The sequence below is a fragment of the Hyperolius riggenbachi genome, chromosome 7, assembly GCF_040937935.1.
Source record: "Hyperolius riggenbachi isolate aHypRig1 chromosome 7, aHypRig1.pri, whole genome shotgun sequence".
Taxonomy (NCBI): domain Eukaryota; kingdom Metazoa; phylum Chordata; class Amphibia; order Anura; family Hyperoliidae; genus Hyperolius; species Hyperolius riggenbachi.
In genome coordinates this window covers 290,744,454-290,762,547 of record NC_090652.1, presented here as the reverse complement: position 1 = coordinate 290,762,547, position 18,094 = coordinate 290,744,454, and the positions used below count along the sequence as shown (strand labels likewise).

Genomic DNA, 18,094 nt, shown 5'->3' with positions numbered 1-18,094 from the left:
TGGCTCTTAGCAAAATGTACCCCCCAAAGAAAGCCTAATTGGTGGCGGAAAAAACAAGATATAGATCAGTTCATTGTGATAAGTAGTGATAAAGTTATAGGCTAATGAATGGGAGGTGAACATTTTTCAAGTGAAAACGACGGAACGCGAATGGGTTAAGGAATGCGGCCCGCAGTCCGCAGCATGTGGCCCGGGCTGCTTAAAGTTTGCCCAGCCGATAGGGCCACCTTTTATGGCCCAGCTTCCAGATTCCACTCTTCACTCAGCTACTAGGCCCTATGCGCACCTTCCATTATTTGGTTCTGCTGTGGCTATGCGATGTCACATCACCAAAATGGCCTCAATTAGCTCTCTCTAGATGCCGGGGATGCACTGGAACAGGGCCGGATTGAGAGTATACATGAGAGGTTACTCCCCTGCTCTCCACTGACAAGATCTCCCTTCAGTCAAGGAAACTTCTAGCTACTTAATATTGAGGTTCCTTTAGCTAAGGGGCACCTGTAGCTTCGTATGAGGGGCAATGAAAGTAAGGGCTGGGCCAGCCAGCACACTTGCGGTGCGGATTGGGGGGGGGTTGTAGATTCATGGAGGGCGAAGTCTAGGGTGCCAGGACATTTGTGCCTATAGGCTCCTCTGAGGTAAATCCGGGCCTGCACTGGAGAGAAGTAGAAGAAGAACGCATGCACACTACTTAAGGGAAGACTCACAGCTTCCTGCCTGACCTGCTCCACAGCTGGTGAGACTACCGAACAGTATTTAATGGACTGAAGAATGCTTTTCGTTATGTTACCAAACATCTACTATATACAGGAAATCTTACCACCTAATGTGGTATTTCTCCTGCTCGGCCATTCTGATGTCCTGCCCACCAGAATATCTGATCACATGGGTTGAGCAGCAGAGCTGTGTGGCTCTCCCTTTTGGCTGCCTGCTACATCTGTTACCGCACGGAGATTGTGAGTTACCGACTGATCAGAGCTGGAGGTAAATACAAAACACTTATCATTTTGAAATGCAATTTATTGACATTTGTTGAGGTATTTACCGCACAAGTCGGTAATTTATTTCACTCGTCAGTAATTTTACTTTTCAGTCCGGTAATAGGTTTAGTGAATTGGCATTTGGCAAGGTGGTCAGTAAAATCAGCTGTTTTCTGCATTGCCAAATGAGGTAAAGCTTAGAGAATTGAGGCCAATGGGGTTGAATGGTGGGAGATACAACAGAGGAAAGTCAGAGCCTCTCCAGCAAGAATAAGAAGCTTTACCAATAACTGTCTGATTGCATTCAGCTAAAATGAAAGGGCATTATAAAATAATTATACTGGAGCGTAATCAGGAATGATTAGCATAAAATGAGCGTTACATTGGCGGGTGGTCTATTGGCAGAACAGCTGGCTTGTATCATATATGTTATTATATATGTATTATACATATCAATGCATAGGATAGGCGTTATAGATTCCAATCACTGATTGGAAGTGAGTGAGAATGGGTGTTGAGAGCCCTTATGGCCACGTATGCGGCCAGCTTTACTGATCACTCTATCTCTCACACAGTAGCGACAAATGTAACCAAAGATAATAACTTCTTAGGACAGTTGCAGAGAAAACCAACAAAAACGAAAAAGCTGTACAAAGCAACCAATCAGAATCACTGTTTCGAAGGACGCTCAATTCCTGGTTTGTTTTTTTCCCTGCTTTAGTTTTGAATAGTGTAGAAAGGGGTTAGAATATTTTAAAAATAACTCAAGGTGAAGAATCAAAAAAATCAAATACATATCTAAGGAGAGGAAAGACTCTGGATCCTCCGGAGGCTTCCGGCGCCGTCCACCGAACCTCAGTCACTGCCTGTGAACTCCCTTAAAGGGACTCTGCACAGAGTCCAAAAATGTAATACTGAACTTACTTAGGGCTTCCTCCAGCCCCCAGTTGCCCGGTTGGTCCCTTGGCATCTTCTGGGTCCCCTCCATCCTCCTGCTGGCATCTTCATAAGCTGCGCGACCCAGCTGGGAGTCGTGTGCAACTGCACATGCCTGACTCATTTGTGAGCCTATCGTGATCACGAGCCAGCAACTGCGAACGTTCCCTGGGCATGCGAGTCATGCAGCTTAGGCGGTGATGCAACGGGTGAATGACAGGGCAGAGGTAAATAACAGGCTAGCGACAATCTGCGTGTCGCTAGCCTGGTGTTTTTTTTTTTTAATGGTGGACAGAAGAGCCAAGTGGGGGTGGGGGGGGGGGCTGGAGGAACGCTGGAAGGACACAGAGCCTGGTCATTGTATACAGAACAAGCCTCTGTGTCCTAATATTATCAAGCCCACCTCGGGTTCTCTTTAACCACTTCACCACTGAGGGGTTTTACCCCTTGAGCACCAGAGCAATTTTCACCTTTCAGCGCTCCTTCCATTCATTTGCCTATAACTTTATCATTACTTATCACAATGAAATGAATTATATCTTGTTTTTTTGCCACCAATTAGGCTTTCTTTAGGTGGGACATTATGCCAAGAATTATTTTATTCTAAATGTGTTTTAATGGGAAAATAGGAAAAATGTGGGGAAAAATTCATTATTTTTTTTTCAGTTTTTCATGAAATGTATTTGCCCATTTGTCCCAGTCATAAAACCGTTTAAATGATGTCCCTATCAGAATGTTTGGCGCCAATATTTATTTGGAAATAAAGGTGCATTTTTTCAGTTTTGCATCCATCCCTAATTAAAAGCCCATAGTTTATAAAGTAACTGTGTTGTACCCTCTTGACATACATATTTAAAAAGTTCAGTCCCTAAGGTAACCATTTAGGTATTTTTTTTTATTGTAATTTTTTTTTTTTATTAAAAAAAAAAATTGGGGAGTGTGGGAGGTAATGAGTTAATTTTTAGTGTAAAACTAATGTATTTGTATATGAAAAATGCTTTAGGGTGTAGTTTTACTATTTGGCCACAAGATGGCCACAGTAACTATTTGTTTATGCAACCTGCAAGCGTAGGAAGTACGCTTGCAGGAAGTATTATGAGGCTGGAAACTTTTTTTTTCACAATGATCGCGCTGCTTCTCATAGAAGCAGACGATCATTGCAGGGGGCTTCCATCAACGAACGGGAACGTTTTTTCCCATTCATTGATCTCTGCGCAAGCGGGCGGCGGCGTGCACAAGCGGGGGCGCGTGCACGAGCGAGGGAGGGCGTGGACAGCGGCGGGAGGTGCGGATATCTCCGTCACTGGTGCTGACAGGGTGGAAAAAGCGACGGAGATATCCGCACCGCTGCTGGTAAAGTGGTTAAAGTGAACCTGAGAAGGGAGGGATATGGAGGCTGCCATATTTCTTTCTTTTTAAACAATACCAGTTGTCTGGCAGCCCTGCTGGTGTACTTGTTTGAAGTAGTGTCTGAATTACACCAGAAACAAGCATGCAGCTAATCTTGTCAGATCTGGCAATAGTGTCAGAAACACCTGATCTGCTGCATGCTTGTTCACTGTCTGTGGCTAACAGTATTAGAGGCAGAGGATCAGAAGGACTGCCAGGCAACTGGTATTGCTTAAAAGGAAATAAATATGGCAGCCTCCATATCACCCTCGCCTTGGATTCTCTTTAAGGGTAAGTTCTTTTTTTGGGGGTGCTGCATGTGACTGCAATAGCACCAACTAATCACCTTATGTCACTATTCTGAAAGCTTGAGAACCACTGTATGTACAAAGCAAGTGTCTGTACTTTGTACAGGAATGTCATGACGCAGCACTCATCCCATTCAGTGACAATAAATGCATGTGACAGTGTGTTTCGATAACATACTGCAGCAGTGTGAGATAGGGCCGGTTCTAGACTGTTTGCTGATTGAAGCAAACTTGTGAGGACTCAGCCACTCCATTCCTCCTTAGACAGGACGGAAGTGCCACCTCCTCCCTTCTGCCGTGCAAGTCAAATGAAACACCGCTGCTCTCCTGCCTCCCCGCTCCTCACTCACTATCAGACTCACACAGCACAACAAGCTGCTTTTCCCCAATGATGACCTCTTCACCTCACTTCCCCCACTCTGACTGCATGCTGTTAGTGTAAACACAGTACACACATACTGTCCCTGTAATCTTTGCCGCCTGATGCAAATGTTTCACCTTGCTTCGTGGGAGAAACGGCCCTGGTGGGAGCATCAGACTGCGTAGTCTGTGCATTCCTGTTGTCTTTGCATAACTCACACTATGATTTGCTGAAACACATGCAGCAAATTCTGTGGTGGATAACAGCCCACAATCGTTTACTGCAATGTTATTATTTATTTTGTAGAAACCATCCTTTGCTTTTAAACTTTGCACACTTCTGCTTTATAACAGACGTACTTATGAAAGTAATCCCAACACACGGCCTCACTCACCTGTCCAGCGGCTTGGATGCTCAGTATAGCCACCCGAGTATCCGGATCACTCTGAAACTGGTGCACAAGATGAATTCGCTCTGCTGAAGGGACACTACCATCTATGCGGATATATCGAGCCTGGAAATACAATAAAAAAAATCTTAATTTACTGTAATATATATCAATACAGTGCCTCTTAACCAAACTTAGAAAGACAATGAAGCAGAAAAAAAATTATGATAATGAATTGATTGTGTAGTACGGATAATTACTAGAAGATTGGTAGCAAAGAAAATATCCTCATATTTTTATTTTCAGTTAGTGTTTTTATAACATTGCATCAGTCTCTTATAATTACAGTTTACACACTACTCAGCATTCAAAATGTTTTTACAGACCTGTCCTCCGGAGAGAAAATGAAAATACAGTGTCTGACAGTTGAGATAACAAGCTTCAGAAGACAGAGCTTCCTGCGACTTTGAAAGTCGTGGAGCTCAGTGGCTTTTTTGCATAGATAATAACTGGAGTTTCTAAACTCTTCCTGTACTGGAAACAATATTAGACTTATGTCTCTGTTCCTAATGTTTTATTTCTTAGCTGTACTACACATACAAATAATTGTATCATAATTTTTTTTCAGTGTCTCTTTAAAGCATAAAATGAAAGAGACATTGTACATGCCATGCAATTTCCCGTCAAACTGGTGGAATTGATTTTATCCGACAGGTAGAATCTGATTTTCGATTGTTTTTCTTATTAGAGCGGACCTGTTAGAAATAATCGATTTGAAATGTCTATCGAATGGGAAATTGCATTGTTTGAACCAGGCATTTTTCATTTTATATGATGTTTGTTTACCTTAAAGTGCCCCTGAAAACTGGCCTAAAATGAAAATTGGGTCTTATCCGCCGGCATCCTCTTACTCCCTTCCGTGGTCTAGCTGGCAGCTTTGGTAATCCAGCGACTTTGGCTGAAGCCGCTCATGCGCGCCTCTGGCGTGTACCCTGCGCGTCATGCCGGTCGCTGTAAGAGTCCTGTGCATGCGCTGTTCAGTCTTTAAAGAACCACGCATGCACAGAACTCTTACGGTGACCTACGAGATTGCGTGCGACTTACTGAAGCCTCCAGCCAGACCACAGTAGGGAGGAAGAGGATGCCAGCGGACCTCACGGGCTACAGGGGGCTGGAGGAAGCCTCAGGTAAGTCTCAATTTTCATTTTAGGCCACTGCTCCAGGGTCACTATAAAGAGGCACTGTAGTGACATGTAGTGCATTCAATTACTCAGGGTACCCCCTTTTACAGTAATGTTCCTGGTTTCAGCATCATAAACATGGTAGAGGACAAAAGTATGTCATAGGAAGCCTCTGGAGGTTCCGGCCTCCCTCTCCTTGTGAAGTATTTAATTATGGACCTGAGGATCACGTTGGGTTGTCTACTTTTTAAGGGGGCATATGGGACACAGAGGCATGTCCTCTGCCTCATAACATGCCTCTGAGTCCCCCACCGCTGCTCACAGAACCCACCCGCCGCGCCGCACTTAGCCCCCCGAGATTAGCGACAATAATTGTAAACATTGTATGAGAGGGATTCCCTGCTCTAAACGTTTCCAGAGCTGCCATTGGGCAGCTCTCTCTCCCTGGCCACGCCCCTGCCGCTCCCCCGTTTCCCTGCACACTGGTGAGAAAACAATTCTCTCATTCCAGCGTCGTTACCCAGAGGTCATGAAAGTGAAAGTGGGCCAGTGCGTCCCACAGGATCGGCGGCTTAGGAGGCTACCTGATCCGCTCAGCCCCCAGAATCAGGGAACCTTAAGGGAGAAGTATATGGCGGCTGCCGTATTTATTTCCTTTTAAACAATGCAGACTGCCTGGCTGTCCTGCCCCTAATTCTTTTAGCCATAGACCCTGAACAAGCATGCAGAACAGGTGTTTCTGGACTTAAGTCTGATTGGAATATCCCCATGCTTGTTTCAGGTGTGTGATTCAGACACTACGACAGCCAAAGAGATCAGCAGGGCTGTCAGCCAACTGGTATTTCTTAAAAGGAAATAAATATGTAAGCTTCGCTTTAGGTTCACTGTAAGCCTTGAAAGAAAATGCTAGACAGGAGTGCCTGTCTGCAATAATCACACAGCTATCATAAACGCATATCATTCTTAATTTGTAAATTATAGAAGAAAAAAAATCTCAACCCATGTACATCCCCTTTAATTTAAAAGACCATTTTGACTTACAAATATATGGAAATGTATTCATGTAGCGTTTCTGGATAAACGGCACATGCGGTAAACAGCTAGCGGGGTATATATATATATATATATATATATATATATACACACACACATACGTGAGCGTATGTAAATTGAACAGGTGGGTTTACTTGCTCCTGTGTTGCCATTAAGTGTATGAATTATCCTAGTTATACACAAAAGCCATAAACTGCAGACGATGGCGGGTTCTCTCTCTAACGGAAAAAGAGAAGCGATCGATCCAAATAATGAGGTTAAATACAAAGCAGGCCGCGCATTGAGGAGATGTAGAAGGAACAGAGAGATGCTCTGCCTTGCAGAGCTTACAATTGAAGTTACTTATTAATTAAGCTGTCACCAGCAGTTTATTGACTGCGGGCTTCGGTGACACTGAGCATCGCCGAGCTATTAATGGCCTGAAATCACTCCCAATTAAGCTTTTCAGCATCTCCCACGGGGCCTTCTAACTCAGTTTTAGTAAATATGAAAGTGCGGAGAGCTCCTCTGTGCAATTACCACTAAGATCAATAATAAAAGTCGGGAATATCCTAATTAAACCTTCGGCTGTTCCCCTCGGATAATGGAGGCAGACAGCCCGGAGGAGGGATCACTTCCTCCTTCCTCATCCTATTGTCACGTCTGAAGACCAGAAAAGTTGTACTCTGAGATAGAGTGTAAGGGCTTTTGGGGGAGTAGTCAGGACAGAGACATTTGGGGGAGTAGTCAGGACAGAGACATTTGGGGGAGTAGTCAGGACAGAGACATTTGGGGGGAGTCGTCGGGACAGAGACATTTGGGGGAGTCGTCAGTACAGAGACATTTGGGGGAGTCATCGGGACAGACATTTGGTGGAGTTGTCAGGACAGAGACATTTGGGGGAGTGGTCTGGACAGAGACATTCGGGGGAGTGGTCTGGACAGAGACATTCAGGGGAGTGGTCGGGACAGAGACATTCGGGGGAGTCGTTGGGACAGAGACATTCGGGGGAGTCGTCGGGACAGAGACATTTGGGGGAATCGTCAGGACAGAAACATTTGGTGGGAGTCGTCGGGACAGAGACATTTGAGGGAGTTGTCAGGACAGAGACATTTGCGGGTGTTGTGGGGACCCATGTTACAGACAAAGGAATTCCTGTAAGTGCAAACTTATTTGGCCAAATAAAATAGATTCTGAAGATCCCGACTGTGTGAGAGGTAATTATTCAGGCAAGCTCCACTCCACATACTATGCGTATGGGGGGAGGCTAACAATTACTTTGGGCTCATCTCACTATCTCTATTGCAGATCATCTATCTGCACTGGAAGCATATCTATCTGTACTAGGGAGGGAGTTACCCATTACTGGGGGCACAGCTGACTATACTGGGGAAGGGACTACGTACTACTGAGGGCACATCTATCCATATTGGGGGGGGGGGGAACTACTTAATACTGGGGGTTTCTTCTGGCTATCTACACTGGAATGGAGGTGGAGGGAACAGTTGACTATCTAAACTGGGCAAGGGGTCTTCCTAAAACTGGGGTGCTCATCTGGCTATCTACACTGGGATATGGCTACCTACTACTTGGGTAATACTGAGGGGCACAGCTGACTATACTGGTGAAAGAGCCTACCTAATACTGGGGGCACAACTGACTATATTGAGGAAGGGGCAAACTTTTACTGGGGCAGAGCTGATTCTCTACACTGGGTAGGGGGCTACCTAATACTGGGGGCACAGCTGACTATCTAAACTGGGCAGGGGTCTTCCTTATACTGGAAGCACATCTGACTATACTGAGAAGGGGGCTACCTAACACTGGGGGCATAATTGACTATCTTTACTGAGGAAGGGGCTACCTAATAATGGGGGCACAGCTGATTACACTGGGAAGGGAGTCTTCCTAATACTAGAGGCACAGCTGACTATCTACACTGGAGATGGGGGCTAACTTATACTGGGAGCTCATCTGGCTATCCGAACTGGGCAGGGTGTCTTCCGGGGGCACATTTGAAATCTCTGCCTCCAGTGTGGGAGAATCTTGTCCAGGCCCTGAGTGGGAGGTAGAGAAAAAGCTTCCATAAAATCAGGCTTCCACTTTACACCATTATTTATTCCATGTAGAGGAGCCCAGAGCTGCACAGTAACTGGGCGACCAGCCTGACTGGCGCTATGGGCTGGCTTTATATTCCAGATGCTGCAGAGACATTCTCCAGAGGCTGCTGTGTGTGGAAAGATTCCTTTGTGTTATCACCTGTTCAGAGTGGTCAGGGGGCTCTGGGGAACGCTTCATTATGACAGGGGTTACCTTGTTCTCTATGGCAGCCTCAGTGCAGGCCTGCAGCATGGAGAGGTGGTGCGCAAACACCAAGAACTTCACATTGTCATTCTCCAGCATCATCTTAACGTAGTCCTTCACTGCTCCGGCCTGTAAAATAAAGCACAACAAGATGCTATTCACAGTGTGACTCTGAGCAATACAACAGAAACGGATGCAAGCCTCTAGGTGATGAGCGCAACAGGGCAAAGTCCTCCCACTCTATTGTTTCTACGCTCTGCCGTACTGGCTTCATTAAAGCTTTTGTAAGTATGATCAGCACCCACAGTGTCCAAAAAAAGGAAAAAGATTCAGGAGTGCTCAGACCTTCCGTCTGTCAGTACCACTGGTCTGTTCAGACTGCACGCGTTTCCAGCGGCATTTTGGAAACGCGTGCAGGAGGCCGACACGCACGACATCAGACAGTGCATAGAGTGCGCTGTCTGATGTTCACACTGCATGCGTTCCGGACCTGTGCGGTCCGGGAACGCATGCTGCACGCAGATTTTGACAAAACGCGCGGCTGACCCATTCACTTTTCAGTGATCGGATCAGCCACACAACGCATACAAACGCGGATGGCGTGCGTTCGTACGCGTTGTGGTCCGCACGAATGGCCATCCGCATTTCTGATCTGAACGGGCAGAGTGGTCAGCACCTCCACAAAAATGCTCTTTTACTTAAAACATAGTTTTTTATTAGGATATAGTAAAAAACATAAAAATGGTGAAAGTGGTAAGAAAAGTATGGAGCTGTTAACCAGCTGGTTAATGGCCCCATACTTTTCTACCATTTTATGGATTTTAATATATCCTAATAAAGAGCTATGTTTTAAGTAAAAGAGCATTTTTGTGGAGGTGCTGACCACTCTTTTTGGGTCTCTGGCTTTATTAAAGCACACCTGAAATGAGAGGAATATTGAGGCTATTTGTCTCCTTTTAAACAATACAGATTGCCTGGCTGTACTGCTGATCCTCTGCCTCAAACACTTTTAGCCATAGACCCTGAACAAGCATGCAGCAGATCAGATGTTTGACTCAAGTCTGACTGGATTAGCTGCATGCTCGTTTCAGGTGTGTGATCCAGATACTACTGCAGCCAAAGAGATCAGCAGGATAGCCAGGCAACTGGTATTGTTTAAAAGGAAATAGATATAGCAGCCTCCATATCCCTCTCACATCAGGTACCCTTTAAACATTGAGTACTTGTACTGTTTGGTGTTCTTATTCGCTTTACATCATTATGCATGTGCACATCATGTGCATATGTATGGATTTGTATTGATGGATGTTGTTGTTGCGCTGGGTATGAGTGTTTGTACCCATTACTGTGTATAGTGCACGCCCTACAGCATTATGGCACTAAATAAATAGAATAGCAATAATAATCAATGGACAGACATTACACAGCTTCACTCTGACACATTACAGTGCCATCTCCATCGCTGCATTCATTGGTCCATGTTCCACTTAGTCCTATCCAGGAAACACTCTAAATGACTATCACTGGAGGAGGCCGACTCACCAGAAGAAGCTCACTCAAAAAAAGATAGAAGGTTAAGAGGAGGCGTCGGGCTCAGAGCAGGCGTCGGGCTCAGAGCAGGCGTCGGGCTCAGAGCAGGCGTCGGGCTCAGAGCAGGCGTCGGGCTCAGAGCAGGCGTCGGGCTCAGAGCAGGCGTCACGCTCAGAGCAGGCGTCACGCTCAGAGCAGGCGTCACGCTCAGAGCAGGCGTCACGCTCAGAGCAGGCGTCACGCTCAGAGCAGGCGTCACGCTCAGAGCAGGCGTCACGCTCAGAGCAGGCGTCACGCTCAGAGCAGGCGTCACGCTCAGAGCAGGCGTCCGGCTCAGAGCAGGCGTCACGCTCAGAGCAGGCGTCAGGCTCAGAGCAGGCGTCAGGCTCAGAGCAGGCGTCAGGCTCAGAGCAGGCGTCAGGCTCAGAGCAGGCGTCAGGCTCAGAGCAGGCGTCAGGCTCAGAGCAGGCGTCAGGCTCAGAGCAGGCGTCAGGCTCAGAGGAGGCGCATTTTTGTGGGTGATTTTTCAGCGCTTTGCTGATTGCAGGGATTGCTACACAGCTGTAACATTTCTTTCACGGATTCAGGGCCCAGAGTATGTAGTGATTTAAGTGTCAGTAGGCCAATCTTGAATAGTATCCTCCATTTTATAGGTAACCAGTAAAGGGAGTGCAGGACTGGTGTTATGTGGCAGTGAATGGCAGCAGTATTCTTTATCAGCTGTAGGTGATACAAGTCCTTTGATTTTAACCTCAAATAATTTTGCTGGAAATCCCGAGAGCCAATTACAAGAGTACAATGTAAACTGTTGGCATGGTTTCAAAGAAAGAGCTTGTTTACTCATTTTTAATTCTAGAAAATCATAGCTTGCTACAAAGAGTAATTTTAATAGGAAATTGCAGGTACTGAGGTGGTCAAACGACCCCCTGGAGGGAAAACAAACACAGAAACGGGAGCCCCGACGGAGCAGTAAGTCATGACAGGAAATAGGGAAATAAAATAAGTACTCACTAAGAAAGGTTGCTGTCGGGCAACCAACCTATGCAGGCAGGTGGAGATAAATAAACCAGACTCCACTCAGGTGTCCAGGCAAGCTGGGTGTGGTCGTGCTTTTGATGTAGAAATAACCGGATGGGCTTAGAGGTGGCTGAATGATGTAAGGCCAAGGCAGTCCACCCGTCCAAGGGAGGGTGGAAAGCACAACGGGGAAAGATGATAAAACTAAGTTAAAACCAATTAAAAGGAAAAAAATGAGGTGGCTTACCTCAATGAAAACCCAATCATACGATTAATGACTTTTAATATGCACTGGCAACGCATTTCGTGGGACTGCACCCACTTCCTCAGGCCAAATACAAGTGCTTTGTGTCAACATTTAGTACGGCTCTCAAAGAGACGCAAAACGCGTTGCCAGTGCTTATTAAAAGTTAATAATCACATGATTGAGTCTTCATTGAGGTAAGCCACCTCATTTTTTCTACTTAACTGGTTTTAATTCAGTTTTATCCCCCTTTCCCCCCTTGTTTCTAGGAAATTACATTTCAGAATGGCTTCTGGGGCATCAGTATGTAGTAAGAGATTACCCATGTTTTCTGAATAAAAGTAAGATTTTACTTGAAGTTCGAGGGACAATCCGCCATAGAGCTTACGGATCTGAGCAGGTTATTGCGTACAAGAGCCGCGCTCACTGTACGCACCATTAGAACATCTTTATTGAACAGGAATATAGAGACTTATGCATTTTACATGCTGCCCTTCCAAAGGTATTAACTGAGAGAACATTAATAGAGGATAAGAATTCAATCTAATATGCAGAAAATACCCAGTTGTACCGTGTTTATTAAATTGAACTATAAATACTCCTTTTTTTGCCCTTTAAATGCTACTTATCAATAAACATTAACATGCAAAGTACAGACTTTCATTAATAAATGATAAGGAGTTAATCTGGGGGGGGGGGGGGGGGGGGGGAAGGGGAATGACGCGATTCAGCTCTTCAGTGCAGAACTGGGCCATTTCTTGCCGTTTCGGCATAAGATACTCTGAAAGTACTGCTTTCTGTAGATCTAAACGCCATACATTGTTAGAATGCTTACATTATAAAGGTCATTTCCCATTGTAAAATCTTTCCTCTCCCTGATTTACATTATGAAATGTATCACTGGTGAGGACATCTCTAGTTCTGCCAGGTGGTCTGTACGGAATGTTTGTTACCGAGAGTTCTATGTGCAGAGGGAGGTATTGCTTGCTTGGCAGTTGGAAAAAGCCATCATTTCCCACAATGCAATGAGGTTCACAAACAGGAAACTGTCAGGACCATGGTCATCCCCGAAGAGTCCACAGCACCACGTCAGTAATATATAGCTCTTTTATTGTTTAAAAAGACAAAGAGATAGCCATAACAGCTATGTCATGGTCATGACATCACACTGTGGGAGGGGTTTTACCACAATATCAGCCATACAGATGTCCCTGATGATCTATTCGAGAATAGGTAAAGATTTCTTGTGGGAAAGGGGGATCAGCTACTGATTGGGAGGAAGCTTAAACCTTGGTTAAAGTACCTATTTAACCCATATTTTCACATCTAGAACTGGCACACAAAAAAAAAAAAAAAAGGAAATTCTGAAGGTTCCCAACTTTTAGCCAGACAGACATAAGAGCTAAAGCCACTTTGGCTCTGATGAGCGTTGCTGCTCCCCCATGTAATACATGCTGTTCCCGTGTAATACAGCCCCCCCTTCCCCGCACACACACATACGTTTCCCTGTCACTCATAGGATGCAACCTCCGTCTATCACTTTTCCCCAGTGCTCAATATACTGGGGGATGTCCATGGCTGCATAACTACTAGCCTTTCCTCCAGTCAGTGGGTAGGTCTGGGAGCGAGTGGCGTATGTTATGTCCCCTCGCAGAGGTCACCGCAAAAGGCAGGGCGGCTGCCATGACTTAGAGACCTGGCTCCATTAACCCTGCTGCAATCCCAGTCTGGTATCATCAATAAGACTTCAGGAGTCCGGTGAATATAAGAGAGGCGGGCTTGGGAGGAGGTTCCACGGTAACGTTCACAGATATTTAGATAAGCTTTAAATATACCTTGCAAATTCCCCATCATCTCATCCAATTCATAGCAATGTCAGCCAAATCTTACCTAGCCTCACCAATGGCGTCAACTCACTTTGACATTGGATCCTGTAATTCAGCACACCCATAGGATGATTCATGGGCAGATGCTGGCAGTCACCTATGATGGACTAGACCACTTCCAAAAGACATGGTCCCCATGGCTAGATTATGCAGATATACAAGTCCTGGCCTATAGGATTTATTTTTCATAATAGGCATGTTTCATTTTCTATGCTTTTGTTAAGGTACCCATCCCGTTGGTATCACTGTGATCGAATCTGCTTTGAGAATGTTAACGCAAACATTGACCGATTTCCATCAGACATCAGTCGATTCAGTCAAACAGTCCACGCGGAAAATTTCGCTCGACCATGGGCGGGTCAGGTGCAGTCACTAGCGGAGTTCGATTTGTCGATGACCGACAGCATAGCAGCAACAATACTATGACCTGTCAGTCAGCGCCAGTCCCCAGTCCATGCTGTCACTTCTTCATGCTGGCTTTCTTCTCCATATCCTCGTCACTTCCTGTCCCTTTCTGTGACAAGCCAAAGTTCAAATAGTAGGGAGCTCTCTACTGTTTGATCTTCGGCTTGCCAAAGGACGGGACAAGAAGTGAAGATACGGAGGACACCAGAAGAAGTGACCGCGGGGACCCGGGGTCTCATCGGGCGGACAGGTGATATTATTGTTGCTGGCCTGAGGGCAGCGAGGCAAAGCGGTGGCAGTGGCGGCTCCCTAGGTTTTGAATCGATTTCATGCTAAAATTGATTCAAAATGTGTGTGCAGTGGATGGAAAGCCAATAGATCCCTCTGAGATCAGATTCGATCAGTGATGGATCTATCTGTTGGTCGATCTGGTGGCTATTGACCAGTGTATGGCTACCTTTACTAAGTTCAGTGCCTCCATAGCATTGTGCTATTTTCCTCAGAGCCAGATCCCAACCACCGAATGGGAGTTTAGACTTCCAGTCTTTGACATCTCCCAGTTTGGTTAATACTCCTCTGTTGAGGAGGGTATTATTACGAAGTTCTTTATCTTTGCCTTATTATTTGACAGAAAATTGTCTGTGAGCACCACTACAATATTGTACAGGTAGTCCCCAACTTACGAACGCCCGACTTACGAACGACTGTTTCCATGGGATCAAGTCAAAAAAATGTTTTCAAACTGGACTTGTAGTTTTTGAGAAAATCGATAAAAAAAAAAAATCAAAGAAAAAATGGCTTTTAAACTTGTATAAACAGGTTCAAAGGACAGAGGTGACAGAGGGGGACAATGGAGGCACAGAGGAGGTACAGGGGACAGAGATGGCACAATGTTCTGACTTAAGAACAGATTCAGGTTAAGAACGAACCTACAGTCCCTATCTCGTTCGTTAACCGGGGACTACCTGTACTGTAGATCTCGGAATTCTCTAGTATCCCCCCCCCCCCCTCCTTTACAAAGGGTGTATTTCTCTATATTTGTTCAGTTGCCATTTTCAATAAAAATGGGAAGCCTAAGTCTTCAGTTATTTTATCCTATTTGCTGTTTGCCTCACAATAAACCAAATAATTAATCTACTGCACGCGTTTCCAGCCGCGTTTTGGAAACGCGTGCAGGTGGCCGATACGCACGACATCAGACATTGCATAGAGTGCAATGTCTGATGTTCACACTGCATGCGTTCCGGACCTGTGCGGTCCGGGAACACATGCTGCACGCAGATTTTGCTAAACCGCGTGGCTGTCCCATTCACTTTTCAGTGATGGGATCAGCCACGCAACGCACACAAACGCGGATGGCCATGCGTTCGTACGCGTTGCGGTCCGCACGCGTTCCGCACGCATGGCCATCCGCATTTGTGATCTGAACGGGCCCTTAAAGTTATAGGCACATTCTGTCAATGAAATGGTGTACACTCTCAAACAATCCATTTTAGATCCATGTGGTGAGGCAGCAAAACTTTGAAAAAAAAAAAAAGGGGTGGTGCACTGTTTTGAAGACGATGGCCCTATACTAAATTAAAAAAATAATAACGCATAAGTATTAATGGAAATCTGAAGTAGAAAAAAACAATCAGTTAAACTTACCTGGGGCTTCTTGCAGCCCCCTGGAGTCCCCCTATGCCCATGCCCTCCTTCCAATCTAGTTGGAGGCTACTGTGCATGCGCAGCCCCAAGCAAGTGCGCACTCTGATTGCGATTTTTGCATATACGCTCCCACTGCCAGGAGCATTCTGTGCACGCGCAGTATGCGAAAATCGCAATAAGGGTGCACGCTTGCTTGTGGCTGCGCATGCACAGTAGCCTCTGCCTGGATTGGAAGGAGGGCGCGGGCACAGGGGGGCTCCAGGGGGTGCAAGAAGCCCCAGGTAAGTTAAACAGAAAATTCTTTATTTTAGCTTTAGTAAGAATATTCGCAACTGTGATAAAGAAAAAGAATACTGCACAAAACGGGCAAGAGAGTTACCATTCTGGAAGGAGTTCTACTTTTAAAGTAAACACCTGTCAGCGACTACACAACAGGCAGGGATTATAAGCTGAGAACATAAAAATAAAAAAATGCTGCCATTTTGTCAAAGATCGCAATACAACACACTTAAAAAAAAAAGGAAACAAAACAAATGATTGTTCCGCGCAGAAGGATACAGAACACCCAGTCACCGTTTGACACGCAGCAGAACCAGAAGAGTAACGCGACAGCAAAACGCCAGCTTTTCCTGCGCCGTGCCATTTTAACACGCCGCTAATGCAACATGAAGATAATTATATTGTGTTCTGCCTGTTCGGCAGTCTATACGTTCTCATATACGCCACCGCGATACAGGTATCAATGGTGTCACGGATTTTAATTAGTAATGAATAATTTACGGCTTACCGCTGTAACCCACGCAACCCTGGAGACGGGGCTCAGGCTCTAAATTGACAGGAAGAGCTTGTAAAGTGCATTAACCCCTTCCGCTCCCCTCCGCCGAAGGGTGTCAGGGAGGAGGGCGCTCCCAGCCAACCGCGTGCGTCGGACACGGCTAAGGGGTTAAGGTAACAAAGTCTACGGGCAAAAAAAAAACCTCCGTCGATGGAGATCGCGTGAACAAATGCATTAATAAAATATTCAGCGAAATGCGCTCATTAAACCCTTGCGCTTGAAATATACCATAATTCAGTGCTTGTCCCCTTCCCCAACTCTCTCGCCCGCTATTTATGAATTCTGCCTCCTCCTAATGATAATTTTATCTGGCAATAAAAATGTGTCACTTAATAATACAGGGTGTTTTTTAAAAAAAAGAAACTGAGAAAAAAAAAAAAAAGTCTTTCATCTAATATTCATGGTGTTAAAGTCTATAACAGGAGCATTTGAAACAATCAAATAACAGTTTAGAGAAGGTTTTTTTTCCCCCTTCCCTCCTTTGTGCGCCAAATTGGTTGTGTCCGGGCGAATGGGATTTGCGGTGAAGGGCCTGCATTTAAAAGAAATATGAGAACCTCATGTTTATATAATATTCTCATTTGCATACCAGTTAAAGAATTTTTCAGGGACGGGTAAGGAGCTTTAATGTTATAGCGCAGTGTCAAGTAGTTTAACGTCTTGACGCCATGCTCTTTCAAGAGGTAACATTTACCCGATCTGGCGTTTGATAGCTAAGCGGGGTTGTGCGATCCTATGAATATCCGCTCGTCTCTAAATGAGGCAGACATCTGTGAATTTTTTATGGGCGGCAGAAATTATGCACGATTAGGAAGAAACTTTTTTTTTTTTTTTTTTTTTTTTTTTTTACAGAGTTGTAAGATGCTTCTGGACAGAAGAGGGGAATGCAGGAAATGAACAAATGGATAAATTATACTCTAACGTGAAGTCTTAAAGGAGTCCTCCGAGCATCACTGGACTGGGCATTCAAGAGGGAAAGTGTAACATTTTCATTTTGATTTTTCCTCCAAAAGTTATCAACAGCTGAACTTTTTTAAGAAGGATTGTCAGCCACAAAATTCCATTTACCCACTGCTCTGTGTTTATTATGCAGTCTGCATCCTTTCCCCGCACTGCAAGAATTCCAATATAATCATAAATGTTTCTGCCGTAACTAATCTCATCTCAGTCAGCCTGGCTCTATTTGGTACATTGCCAATGAGAAATAAGAGTTATCACCAGAGGGCAGATTTCAGTGCGATACTGGCTGAAAAGGGAGAAGCTGCTTAACCTCCCTGGCGGTCAATTAAATCCGCCAGGGAGGCGGATTTTTTAAAATCATGTAGCTAGCCTGGCGCTAGCTACATGACAGCCGCTGCACAGCGGCATCTCCCCACCCCCTCCGGCGATCAGGCCCGTCAGGAAGTCCCGTTCTGAACGGGATTTCCATTAGGGCTTCCCCCCGTCCCCCAGGCAGCACACGGGTCTCGAAGGGGGGGGCACCCTCGGACGCGCCGGTAGCAGTGAATCGCAGGTAACACGCAGCTAGCAAAGTGCTAGCTGCGTGTTGAAAAAAAAATTTGTGCAAATCGCCCCAGCGGGGCCTGAGAAATCCTCGTGCGCGGCATAGCCTGTGTCCAGCACGGGGTTACCGCTAAGGTTAAATATGATC

General features: G+C 45.4%; 1 protein-coding gene across 1 annotated transcript in view; it reads right to left on the bottom strand.

Moving 5' to 3' along the window:
* The window catches only part of ZRANB3 (zinc finger RANBP2-type containing 3), a 413,220-nt gene that overhangs the window by 149,574 nt on the left and 245,552 nt on the right, over positions 1-18,094 (bottom strand). Inside the window, exons 9-10 of the mRNA XM_068245929.1 lie at positions 8,889-9,008; positions 4,369-4,488 (exon numbers count right to left, since the gene is read on the bottom strand). Of these exons, the coding sequence (XP_068102030.1) occupies positions 4,369-4,488; positions 8,889-9,008 (240 nt within the window). The remainder of the gene's footprint in view (positions 1-4,368; positions 4,489-8,888; positions 9,009-18,094) is intronic.